The 14,391-nt window shown below is 40.5% G+C and overlaps 1 protein-coding gene across 1 annotated transcript in view; it reads left to right on the plus strand.

Annotated features, from left to right (window-relative positions):
- Window positions 1-14,391, plus strand: part of tox3 (TOX high mobility group box family member 3) — a 39,755-nt gene that overhangs the window by 9,643 nt on the left and 15,721 nt on the right. Inside the window, exon 2 of the mRNA XM_027280978.1 lies at window positions 12,798-12,863. Coding sequence (XP_027136779.1) covers window positions 12,798-12,863 — 66 coding nt within the window. The remainder of the gene's footprint in view (window positions 1-12,797; window positions 12,864-14,391) is intronic.

The raw sequence follows: 14,391 nt of genomic DNA on the forward strand, positions 1-14,391 counted from the left end.
AGGCTCATTCACAGCATGTCCTTGTTTATTGTGATGTGTGTTTCTGCTGGCTTGCGGGCTCTCACATGCGGTCATAGTGTGGTATGGCAGAAGTAGAAAAAAGATCAAGGTCTGTGAGGCCTGAGCATTGGCAATGTTTCCTTCCCTGGACTGCCACTGACAATTCTTTCAAATGACATTCCTTCCAAGGAAACTGATCTAGTTCCTCATCTTTGGAGGTTCTGACTCATGGTGTAACTTTTCAAATACCTGCACGGCCTTGGGAATGGGATCTCTCTTTTTTTAAAATAGGCTCCACCACATTTGTGTCTCTCCCGCTGATCAACAAGAAATGATGCTGAATGATTACACTGTTTCAAAGGCATTACAGGCAGCTGATTAAAGTGTTAGGTCGGAGTTAGCCAAGGTTAACCGTCCATAATGAAACACTTTGAAAATAATGATACGCTGCATGGTTTTATGAGGGCTTGTGGCTGCTCAGCTCAGCAGTGGTGACCTTCACCAGTTCCACGAGCTAACCGTAGCGATCCCGCAGCACCCCTGTGGTTTCGAGACTCCATTAGTTTCTGATATGCATCTAGGAGAGCAGACCTCGTACAATGTCTGTCTCCGCAACCATTCTTGTGTCAGAGAGGTGGCTGAGCATCTTCACTTTCAACTCTCATCATGAGATATGTCTCCAGCTACAGCTTTGATTTGTCAGTGTGGATATGTGGCACAGCAGGCCAAGATGAAGAGCGATTTTATGTTTTATCCAGAGACGCTGACGCTCATCCAGAGAAACTAAATAAATAAAAAGTGAATGAAACTTTAGTTCTGACAACACAATCAACACCTATAGTGCTTTGAAACTAGACTGTATGAAAAATGATTGAACAATATTACATCACTTGTGAGTATTTGTCATCTGTTATTGCAGGGCATGTGGCCTGTTATTACAGACAGCTGCATATTGTACACCAGAATAGTCTGGATTATACTCTTGCCAATACTTTTAAGTTTCATATTATAAACTGGCTGCTGTCCATACTATACAGTTACTGAATAAGTAATACCTGTCTAGAAAGAGTAGCAACGATATTAGCTTTGGCTGACATGTATATCATACTTTTTGGATGTTATAGTTCATGTGAACATTGCGTGGAACATGCAGGGGCATATTGATTCACAAATGTGTGCACTTCTCATTTAGGAACTGTGTTAAACTGGCAGAATGTTTGCTGATTAACATTTAACAGTAAATTGTCTTTGAATACAATTAAGTTGGATTCCATAGTGTTCTGCAAATTAGTATTGTATTTTACGTAATTTGCTGCAGTATGGGGGAAGCATGTAAATGCATAAATAGATGTGTTATCCTGTTGGCTTGCTGAACACACACAGGCCACTTACAATCAGCTTTTGTTGATTTAATATTGAATTGTCACCATATTTACCTGACAATGTATCAACGTGTACCCAGCTTCCAGTAAGATTACTCAGTCATAATATCATCACTGGTTTATGTATTATTTTTGTGAGGTAGGGAGAGAAAGAGATAGTCATGTTAAGAGACAGCTCATGTTCAGCTTCAGTATTGGTGGGTATTGATATTTTCAGAAGAATACATTCCTAACAGGAGCTAATTAACAAATAAGAATAATTGCCTAGTTCTTTCATTCATCACCACAGTCTCTCATAACAGGCAAGCTTCAAGCAGAAACAACAAAGTAGTACATAAATCAAAGTAGTTTCCTTTGCCAAGCCAGAACCCCCTGGGAGGTACCTTGGTGCTTAATTAAAATCCAGAAGGATCATGTTTTAAGTGTAGGTGAACGAGCACTGAATAACAATGACAAATCATGCCCTAGAGCATTAGTGGTGTGTTTTGGAAAAGAATAACAGTGTCTATCTTTTTTTTCTGTACACTATAAACGAGATTTAATGTGAAAGAAAGCTGTTTTCAGTGCATTGTGGCAGAGGGACTGTGGTAAATACAGCCCTTCCTGGCTGCAGAACTTGCCAAAACCAGCATTGACATATTAATCTCTTAATTACCCATACAGGATTATAATGAAACAGCTCATTATTTGACATTATTTTATGGCTTACTCTTTTGAGTGCACTGTTTGTCATCCGTTTTAAGACTTGCAATCCCTCACATGTATGTGCCAGCTCGGAATATAGCCATATTTCTGTCAAAATGTCACAGGTCTGTAATTATTATAATATAGTGGAGATTTTCATTGAAATGTCACGTCAGCTATTTGAAGTGATCCCATGTAACTTTTGTTAAACAGTGGCAATGAGGGCAACTAGTGAAAATTACAAACTAATTTGGTATATAGTTGGCAGAAGGGGAAATACTTTTTCTTATCTAAACCTTGCTAGCATAAGCCACCAGTCATTAGTCAAAGCAGACAGAGTGTATCAAATTGCGCAATGATTGTGTTTAACTTTGATTTGTAAGAGTGAGAATGTGTTATTTCTTCGTATTTCCCTTATAACATAGTCTCACTGATCTTTGAATTTCTAGATCTGGCAGTTCAGCGTTGACCAGGCCAACTAACACTGACAGGTCTCTGGGCTACAGCCAGAGATACTTTGGTAACTCTTCAGACGAAACACGGTGTGGAATCACATTTTCTAGGGACAGAAATCGGAATATAAACTGTCCTACATTTTGCTGTTTCTGCAAGCGCCATAATTTTGATGTGCACTGGCTCTTAGGACAGGCTAAAAAAAGAAAAGAACATTAAAAAAGGGGAATGTGTGTAGTTATCAGCAGAAAAAAAAAAAAAACTCCCAAGTCAAATCTGCTCAATTACAGAGCTCTGGAGAGCTATCCCCAAGCAACCCTTCCACTGGCTAATCAGTCACAGCAAATTGCAGTGGTGAATATTTCAGACTCGACAGATTTGAATAAAGACATCATGATTATTTCACTGTTGTACAGTACCCTCGAATAATTTTCGAGGCCTTCAGCTGGAGCCAGAATAAACTGCATAACTCTAACTGATTTTAGAAGGGGAAAAAGTCAAGGGAGAAAAAGCAAACACAAGCGCTGTCAGTCAATGTGGCAAGCTAATTGGGTCGATCTCTTTATTGAAGATGAATGAAGAGATTAACTCTCCCTATGTGTCCAGTGAATCTGCCCCTCTGGCTCCAGGTAAATTAGCTGATGACAAGTTGACAGTGGGAATTCTGTCTCACTCCGACTTAAACCTGCAGTCTGTATTTCCAGCACGACGCCCCCTGTTGAAATATCCGATTTAGTCGTTACAGGCTTTGTTTATATATTGATTAACTGGATTAGTGACATTTGTCTTTCCGGGTTTGTTAACTGAATGCGCCTGACTGACACAGGAAACCTTTTTACATGTATCTTAGGCTATATGTGTTAGCTACAAGTTATTTACATTCACTCATTCCTCACGGCTGCATATAAACAACAGGATGCCAGGAGGTTTGGGCTACAGTATCACACGCTCCGATACTCTCTGCAAACTATATATGCTGGCAGAGAATTGGAGAAGCGGGTTAAACATGAGCCTAATGAAGACAAATGAAGAGTGATGGGAGAACATGTGCATGGGAAGGTGTGAGTGCAGAGCAGACTGTGCCCTGCTCTCATTTATTTTCGTGGAGAAACTCACAGCATGGTTCTAAAATAGAGGTCAAGGCTCAAATACAGAAAATGTCAGTGACCTCTTTTTTTTAGCCGTATGTGCTGGAGAAATGGGATAAAAGTGCTCGGAGGGAGCTGTGGTTAAAGGAAATCAATACAACTGTAAAGGGGGATTGTACAAATACAATACAATACAACGTATACAGTTATTTTCAGTTGTATACAAGCTCCAGGTTATTTACAAATTCATGTGGATTAATGTTGGAGGAAACATGTCAGAACAACATCTACAGGATAAGACAAATCTGTGTGTAATATATATTATGCACATACAAGTATAATATTTGTGTGACAACTGAATGTTCGCTGATTTGCTTAATGGAATGAGTAGGGAAAAATGGTTGCATTTGATTGGCCACACACTGACAAATGTCATCAAGAGAAAAGATTTTTGCATAAAGCTTTTCCCCTTTTTTCCATGTGTAAACACTTTGCTAACTTACCTTGTTCTCTTTAAAAAAAGCACTGCTTCAATAGAGCGCAGACCTCCAGGTTTCCATGCGCCTTTGATCTCCGAACCTGTCATTTTACACAGAGGAAAGGAATCATTTTTTCATTATGACTAAAAGATGTCTAGCGTGTCTTTGTTCCAAATCTCTTGAAATGTCAGTGCAATGATATGGAATCAAAGTCAAAGCTTAGTGTTTGTAATTATTCAAAGCTGGTATCTTAATCTCGCAAATGCTTTTGAGGTAGGAAATGTTAAAGTGACATTTTGAGCTTAAATACTGTTAACAACATTAGTGAAGCACTTAGCCTGATGGTTGCTGTCACAAGAAAAACAATGTCTGCGACTCAACAGCCATCAGGTTTGCTAATGATGTCCTGGTGTGCTGTCAATCTACAAGATGAATGGACAATAGTGTGCCAAGGAGAAAATGCTTGAAATAGCTAATTGCTTCTAAGAGCTCGCTCAACCATTCTTTAACTACTATGTGTTCACAGATGTCTTTTCCAGCTGCTGTTTCATTATGGAGCTCAAAGACATTACAGACACATTGCACTGGCTTTCTTTATGAACCTTTTGTTGTTGCACATCAAGTAATAATGATTATAGATACATTATTGCAACCACAGAAGGAGGGGGGAACAATGGCACGTGCAGGAAAGTAACAAAGCACAATTTCTATGCGGGTGCATTTTCATTATTTCACCTAATATGCCCCAGTCATTCCGTTAATCTCTGCCAACTTGTTGATTGTCAGTTTGGAGACACATTTCTGGAGAGGAGCCCGAGAGTATTTGCAGCCGGACCTCTGTCAGTAGCGCCAAGCAACACAGCCACAAATTGGAATGTGGTACAGCTCTGGGAAAGCAGCCAAGATTTAAATTAGACAATAACCTCTGCTCTCTCTATATTGCCTCTCTTTTCCAGCTGCAGGCCTAGCCATTTGTTTAATACAGTCAGCCCTGTAGTATATAATAGACTGATATATGAGTCACCGCTCAGCAGTTTGTGTTTTTCAGATTTATAGAGATTGAACAACTGGTCAGTTTGTGCTTACTGTGGGCTTATGGTAAGAATAACAGAAAAGACACAGGTCACAGTACACACAGGAAGGTGCTTAAAATCTATAACTGAACCCAAGAATTTTGATCAGCAAGTAACTTGAGGACAAAACAACAAAATTGTTTTTTTCTTTTCTTTCAAGCATTTCTTGAGGAGTTTCATGTTTTTTCAATCATGTTATGTTATTGCATTAGTGATCTTCACTGATTTAAATATCTTGACACTGTTGCTTTTAATACTTTGATTTAAACGCCTGTTATATTTCCCATTTAAGTCCCGATACAAAACCAGAATATTCCACTTTTCTGCCATTACTAGATAAGGAATAGAGAGTTGTGTTGAGTCCATCACTAAAAGCTCTTGACTGTGCACATTCCCAAAGCCGGTTATAATGAGTGTATTAGCCAGTAACGGCACAGAGGGAATAGAAAAATGCATTTGTGCTCTTAGAGCAATAAGAGAGGACTCAACTCCCAGAAGCTTTCAATGGAGCTTTATGTGAAGCCAAGTACCAGAGCTCATAGCCATCTGACAAGTAGCACAAGCATCACCATTAGCACCACCAAAAACAAACCCATTTCCAGTGGCAGAAAGCTATTATTCTCCTGTATGACATTTAACCATGTCATTTTTAGTTGTTAGCTTCTTGAACCTCAATGAAACCTCTTGCTCTGTAGTAGAAGAACAGCAGAGCAGAGTAAGCTTGGTTAAAATCCACACCTCTGATACCATCTTGAGTTGGAGTTGCTTCAAAGCTGCTGAGAGTAAACAGCCTTGAGACATGGCTTAGCAGTAAAAGCAAGACAACACCACCAAGCCAAGCCTTTCTCATGTTGCTTCCTCAAGAGCTGCGTGTCCATGCAACAGCAGCCATTGTGAGAAAGCTACACCATGTTTCTGAGGCCCTCTCCATCGCATAAGCTCCTTTGTGGCTGTGGGCCAATGGCTTTGCACCCCGCCAGATCAAAGATGGAACCCCATTTAGCTTGTGCTTTCTTTTAGGATTTGCTCTTGAGAGTACAGAGCAGACTCAAAGGCTAAGAAAAAATGGGATGTTGGATGTTGACCTGCATAGTATTGAGACTCCAGGGCTCAGGCTATGGGTCCATTATGACAAATTCTGAGACCATCTTTGTTTTGGCAGCATTTGCAAGTCTTAGGCCTTAGAGAAAACCTAGCTATGGTGAACCTCAGTGTATTTTAGTTTCTTTGTGTAACATGGTGTTGTGGCCATGCTACAAAGTTATACTGTTAATGTGTTACTGTATTGTTACAATGTTTACTGTTAAACTCAACATATGCGCATGAAACTTGATGACAGAGAAGCCTGAGGATGTTAGCAAATTAAAGATGGTGTGGCTCTAAAGGATGATTGCGTCGGTCTGTCAGTCAACGGGTCCACCACTTTGGTATAGACTGAAATAGATCTAGTTTCAATAACTATTGGAATCCTATTGATGTTGGTGATTCCTTTTGATTTAGTTCAAGGTTGACATGTTTTTTTATGTATTTTATTTCATGTTTCCCTTAGGTTGTAATGATTTTGGTTATCCTAATCTACCAGTGTGGTCAAGTTTTTGATTTTTCCAATACTTACTACTAAATACTGAAAACCCCAACTATCCCATCAGCCTCAGCTGTAATTGTTGTTGGTGCTAATCACTAGCAAATGTTAGCATGATAACACTCTGGTCTAAAATTGTTAACATGTTACAGCATTATTTGCTGAACATCAATGGGTATTTCTATAGTGAGAGAGTTAGCATGCTGATAGCATTTAGCTCAAAGTTATTAACATGGCTGTAATTGTTCTTTTAAATCAGGAGGCCCATTGTGAAATCACAATATCTAGCTGAAAATCACAAAATCCCTTTGGTATTGTTTTCTTAATCATTCCATGGATTAGCTAAAGTTGCATAATTCTGCTGTGGTGAGATATTACTGACAGAATGCTTTAAAATGTATAGCATGTGTTTTAACTTGTAAAAGATTAGTGGATTTTTGACAATGCATCGCCTGCCAAGTTTACTTTTCTGTGATTGAAAGCTTTTCGGATTGATGCAGTAAACTTAACTTATCTCATTCTCAAATACTTTAAAGGAAATACTCAGATATTACAAATGCTGTTTCACCCTGGTCTGTTTGTGTCTCCATGTTATCACTCTTGTACATGGTGTCTGTGTTGAAGATAAACGTAGCCCCAAGGAATATGCTGAACGCACCGACTATAGCTCTCCTTTTACTGTCTTTCACCACTACCATAATGACTGGGAAGCTTAAAAAAATAATACACATTTGCTGAGCTGTGAAATCGCTTGAAGTTTTTCCTTTATTTTGATAGTTAAGCTTGTCATTTTGGTTGGTTATGCAAACTTTGTTTCATGCCCCGTGACAGAATTTGAATTTGGACTTGATTTCGGGTTTGCTTATTACAATCTCCTTTTATAATGCCTCATGCCCACATATTTTAGAGACCTGAAAAGATGACGTCTTCCAACCTGACTCTCATACAAACAACATGTTTAACATTTTCTGACCAAACACTACAGAGATGAGCTGATTTTCCATAATTTTTGTAACCGCTACAAGGGAACACAGTTGTTTTGGACAGGATTGATACCTCCACAAGATTTTAAACCGCTCCTCCAGGTCTTTGTTTACTAAAGCAAGCTGAGATGACACTAGTCCAGGCCACAGTGGTCTGTGTGGCGTGAGAGAGGAGATAATCAGAACACAGCCTGAACAAAACTGTCATCAGCTTGATTCAGAGCCCAGATAAGACCAAGACTTTTTCTCACACCGGATCCTCTGCACTACTGTGGCGGTCCTCACACTGAGCAGCAGAGGAAGAATGAGATGCTTACAATGAACTTCCCCTCAATTCTACCTGATGCATTTGAGGACTAGCAATTCTAATGGTGGAAGACAGTGTTGGGCTGGGGGAGTAATGATTTTAGCTTTAAACTGAATTACCAATCGATTCGGCCTGCAGATCAGAAAACAGGTTGCGAGCCGACTGTGCGGACATGCTGTGTTGTGGAGTAGCTTTACAAATTGACTGCTGCACACATAGGAGGAAATATATCTATATGTCGGCTTGGCGCTGCTAGGACGGCGGCCTGCTGGGCGTGAATAGGGCTTGTGATAACCAGAGAGGCAGCTGCAGAGTGTTTATGCTGAATTGGGTTGTAAATGAGCATGTATTTGGTGAGGAGGACCTCGGCAGTCAGAAGATAACTTTTTCCAGAGGTTACAACAGGACCTGACCAGGATTGCAGGAAAGGAAACTGTGCTGCTCTCTTGAGTCTCCAGTCCCCTTTCACTGAATGAGAGGCTTAAACCTGGTGGTAGGCTTGAAAGGAAATTGCATAAAATAATACATAGCAAATTACCATGGGTTTGGGATTGGAGGTTGAGCTTTAACTGTGGTGTTTTTGCAGTTTTTTATGGAGACCACTGGAGAACATATTAGCACAAGTGTCATGTTCCAGAGAACACATGCTAGGCTGTGATTACTGAGCTCAAGCTGAACTGTAAAATCGCTTGTCAGCAGTTGATATGTTTCTGGAAAAGCCTGGGCTCTTGATTGAATTAGTTTGGTGGTTTTCAGTGGGGAGAAAGAATGTGCCCAATTTGGTTACCTGCTGACAGACAGCACTGATGTTGTGACGTTTTGATTGTGCTGTAAAACCAAAGAACAGTCTGCTGAAGGTGATTTGATCTCATTTTATTATTTTTCTTATGCTAAAACGCAACGTCATCCTGCATTTTTCCATGTCATTCTTTAATCGTTTAATCACCATTGACAAAGCAGTATTCAATGCTCAGATGAGAAGGTATAGGCTAGTGCATGTTTATTTTGCATTTGTACGCATACAGAGATGGCAGCTGTGCTATCAGAGGCTCTTCAGGCGTCTATTCTGTGAATCCTGGTTGTCCAGTTCATGTTTACTGATAGGATCTGTGTGGTTACTCCATCATATGGGGGGTGAGATGGGGTCATGTTGGTGCAATATTGTGTTCGCCCTGAGGTTGAAATAATTTTGTTTGCTATAATAGCTGTAAAACACCTTATTTCCCCCTGGACATTCTTTCATACAAATATTCCTGCACTGGGATTTAAAAGGATGGGGAGGAGGAGGAATCAAGCATCAAAATTATGCTGGCTTCAGTCAGAAAAATAAAATAAGTATGCATGCTGATGGGTGTTGTTTAGATTGTACCTGTTTTGTCTAACGATGAATAACCGAAGCTTTCACAACGACTCAAAGAATATCCTTGAAATATTATTTTGACTTGGAATAAAAGAGAAAGGCAGCACTGTGCATTTACAGAAAAACCTAAAATTTCATATTCATCCCATTCACTGCGAGGTTGCTTGGTTTTCTGTCTGCCTGCGATCATGCAGACAGTGGAGTCTTTTCACATTAGGATCAGGGTCCATGTAAGCTCTTAATTCTCTCCTGTTAAACAGTTATTGAAGAAATGTGCTGGTGGTGCAGAAGGAGAAATAAAAACACTGAGTACCCAGTGTTTGCTCTGCCATGTAGCCATGTCTGGCTCTTAGAGCGACTCATATTACAGAGCACCTTTAACCGTGAATCCACTCTGTTAATAAAAGCCTCCTACCCACAGCTATTTTAAATCACTCTTTTCTATGGCTTCCCTTTGGCTCCCTGCTCGAAGTGCGTGGCTGCTTTTTAGAAATGTGAATAAGTGAGATGCTGGTTTCTTGAATGCATGTAACTTTAATGCCGCTACAGTGCTGTACTAGACATTTAAGACCACTTTGTTGTGTTTCATGAGCATTGATTTGCGAAAAGTAAGTTATTCCATTTGTCAGATTTCCCCAACGTTTCATTTGTGTTACATCTCTGATTCCAAAATGCTTTTCTGTGCATACACCCGGTTGTTTGGCCCCTTTCATGGCCCGCCCCAGCTCTCGTCTAGCTCGTCACATCATTTTAATTACAGAGCCTTCATTGTCTGTGCTGACCCATTTTAGTGCGATCCCTTACCGTCAGCTGCGTGGTCTCTCCAATCACACTTAATTTCATCTGGCATTTGACTCAATCGGCACTGCCGCGGACATGAGCACTGAACGCCCCCCCGTCACACACACACGCACAAAAAAAAAAAAAAAAAAAATGAATTGGGAATAACAATAATAATCTCCACTGCCTGCTCTGGTTGTCCACTGAGGCCTGTGGCCTGGGCTGCGGCGCAACGTGGTACAGCTTTTAATGGTGAAGATTGATATCAGTGGCTGGGGACATTTCTTGGGATGTTAGTCACAGTTCTCGAAGGAGATGTGGAGCTGCTCTGAAAGGACCATAGAACAATAAAACATGACTCGCAGAGGGACAGAGCCCTGGGAGTTTCACACCACTAATTAGCACTTAGACTTAACTTGACTGTGTTTTCACTAATGAAGCTAATATCCGTGCTTACAGTATGTAATTCAGCCATACCTATCAGTGTGGTGTTTGTGTTAATGACACGTTCTCTTTCTGGTTTATAAGCACTTACATGCTCATGGAGTTGTCACCCACATTAAACAGGGATGTATAACATGACAAGTAATTAAGTTGAAAATTTGTGACTATTAATGCCACCACGAAGTTCGCACAGAGACACAGCTACTCCGCTTACAGGAACATGTCTCCTCTTTTTTTGCACACAACAGGCAGGACATTATACAAGCATCTATATTAGAAGTATCATACAGATCTCCGATCTGTCTATATTCTTCTGGGAGTCTCAGTGAACTATTTACAACTAAGAGCAATTGTCTGCTCACGCTTTAAAACCTTATTCACATCCAGAGAGACACAGGGATAGTAGAAACAGAGACAGCACTGCACGAAGCCCTATCTCCACTTACAATCAGAACAATGTTCCTAGCGCCTGAATAGAGAAGGATATCTTTGAGACTTCAATTTGTTATCTAAAAGAAGAAGGGGGACGGAGTAACACTTCTAAGATAAGCCAAGGAAAAGGTTAATTACCAGCCGAGTGGCTGACGTAACCCAACCATGTCATGTCTCAAAGTTACACACAGCTGGGAAATAAAGAGGTGCTGGCTATTGACAGATGCTCCTCACTTAAATGTGTGTTCTAATACATTTGTGTGTGCATTTGTGCGAACATGTAAACCCCCAGCGCTCGAGTCAGATATAGTTTAGTGGGGCAGCTCCAGGTAAGACGGCACTGGAGGCCTAGACAGAACAAACCACCTGCTTCAGCGACTGCTAGCAGAGCTTGTGGCTCCTTTTCTCATTGGTGCGTAACACTGTTAACATTGCTGCTGATTCCCCACTCTCTCTCCAGGGCATAGACTAATTAATGGATACCATTCGCAGTTGATTAGCAGCAGTTCTTTCGGTAATTACATTCGCATACTAACCACTCAGAAGAAAAGGAGTAGGGGAAAAAACACAAAGGGCTAGAAAATATATTAATGCACTTCTCAGTTCGCTCTGATCTTAATTTGTTTCCACTATTGTTTGGCTTCTGCTTAGATAAGAAGCCATTTCTCTCTCTCTCTCTCTCTCTCTCTCTCTCTCTCTCTCTCTCCCTCTCCGTCTATTGGAGTTCTTCATCTCTCATAATGTTTTAAGAGTGACTTTGTAATAAACACACAAAAGAGATTACTGTGGAGCTTTGTTGGAAATGTGTTCTCAGTGGAACCTCATGAAGACGCAAACGCACTGTGATTCTTTCTCCTCCGTGCCGTGTCGGCTGGGTTTTGCACTCCTCACTCACAGAGAGGTGCATTGTGCTCCTGGGCCCAGCTGCTAGGCCATAATTCTTCATTCTATGTCCCATTGTTCCTACCTGTCAGCATGGTTGTGTCTCCAAAGAAAGGAAGTGGCTGCCATTTTGCCAGCAGGCTATGTGTGGGTTGGGATGGGGGGTGGGGTATGTTGTGAAAACATGTTATTTCTTACCAAAGTAGAGGGTTTTAATAGCTTAATAATATGTCTTTGTGTGGCACTCACAGTTGTATCACCACGGGTTACTCTATTACCACAGAAATCAACTTTGGTATTAAAAGGTGAATGTCTGTGTAGAATACACTTTATTTGTAAAATAGGATAGAGCCAAAATACTTTTAATGTTGAAATTTTTCTGAGAATTGATGAAGATCAAAATCCCGCTGTTTAAAATAAATTGTAAAAACCATCTCCCATTAACCAAAAATGTACTCCACCCATATTAAAAACACTCTCCACCTCCTTATTTCCCCTCTGTATCACTCTTCTCCCTTAGATTATTTGAAGTTAATAACCTGCCACAGCATCTTGATACTTGGCTTTGTGATGCAAACATATCCTTAATTGCCATCCCATAAGAGCTGAATAGCCAGACCAGATTCTCATTACCCTGGTTTGAATTGGCCTGGGCCTCTCACATGCCTCTCGTCATGTCACAATAATGGCAGAGTGGCAGAATGCACTCGTGCACGTAGAGAAAGGGGTTAACTCAGTGTGTAAACATTCAGAGCCAAGTGTGACAATCTGTTTGAGTGACAGGTGTCCATTATGAAAAGGGAGAGAGCTTGAGTTGATATTATCTGGACACTAGTAGGCTTATTGTGCTTTTTGTCTTCAATTGCAGTTCCAGAATAACAACAACTACATGAACATGGCTGAGGCGAACGGTGCCCTGCTCGCTGCTGGTGATGTGAGTATATTTGACTTTTTTTCCATATAATTAAAATTCCTTTTTGGACATGGGATATTCAAGTAATACAAACACACTCTCTAATACAAATTGCTTTATTATTTTCTTAGTTGATAATACCATGTTTTTAATTTAGTTAATGCTTTGCATTTATGTAAATGATACTGCTCTTTATTAATATTTCTTTGTCATGCCTATTTGTTTAAGAAAATGTAGTATGGCAAGGTTGGCAGTATCATAAAGGATAAGCCCTATATTTCACACAGTAAATCCCTCTAAAACATCCATGATGATTAATTTATGTTTGGATTTCTCCATCTTTGTCACAGGCAACATTATTATTGCCTGAAAAGCTGCCTATTCTGAGACCCACTGAGACAATAAGCTTACCAAAAATGAGCTAGGCTCACATTATATTGCCTTATAGTAACTTCTGAGCGCTGATGCTGATGTGATCTGACTGTCTTGACTGCACTCTATCAGATAAAGTGATATCCCAGAAAGCGTAGGATATTAACACCTGTTTTCTTCCTCTTTTCAAAGATATAATGAAGGAGCCCAAATAGATTCTATAGCTCTGTCACTCTCTGAGCTGCTCTATCCGCTGGCACTTACAAAAAGTGAACTGTCACCAGCAAAGTGAGTCCGTGGAGCTGCAAAAATAACTGTGTACTGTACTGCTGCATTAAAAGAAAGAAGAGAATAGTTGTTCCTCTGGAGGTATATAACCACCACTCTGAGCCATAGTAGTCCTAACAGTGTGCTAAATTTACCCGTTCTATTCCCCCTCCACCCACTCGGCTGCCCTGTCATTAGAGACAAGTGCACCAAAAATACCCATCATCCTCTGTGGTTCAAACGGGCCAATCTCATTCAGTTTAGCAGGGGTGATTGATCTGACTTCAAAACCCACAGCAAAGCAACATTACAAGGCTCTAAAATGCTGAGTTAGATGTCATCGTTAACCTCATTGTTTTCATTCGCGTCACTTGGCCAGTTGGGATGCAACTGTGATATTCAAGCTGCGGCAGCTACACAGAAGTGTTTTGAGTGTGTGACCTCATGTTCACAGAGTGTTATGGAAGAAGTTTCATTTACGCTGAGTGGGCGCATCCTCTGTATCCACTGGCTGCTGAGGCCCACTACAGTGGGGACCACGCCGACACAAGCTGCTTGGAGAGCGTTCAGCCCCCAGCTGTGAGGGCCCACTGTGGCAGTCAGGGAAAAGGGGGGATGGGCTGGTGGGGGGGGGTTGCTCCTTAAAAAAAAAAAAAAAAAAAAAAAAATACAACCCAGCTCATTTACATTTTATCAAAAGGAACAACTGTTTCCAGTGTTAGGGCGCAGATGGTATTGTGCTTGAGAAAGAGAGAAGAAGTCTTAGGCATAGAATTTTATCTTCAAGCAATGAAGTGTCCAAAGTATTGTTTGTTGCAACCTGAGCTAAAGTGAGATTAATGTGACTTCCACTTTGAGTTTTGAGGTTTCACACTATCTTCTCTGTAATGCTATATTCATCTACTTAATG

This window comes from Larimichthys crocea, chromosome VIII, assembly GCF_000972845.2.
Source record: "Larimichthys crocea isolate SSNF chromosome VIII, L_crocea_2.0, whole genome shotgun sequence".
Lineage (NCBI taxonomy): Eukaryota > Metazoa > Chordata > Actinopteri > Sciaenidae > Larimichthys > Larimichthys crocea.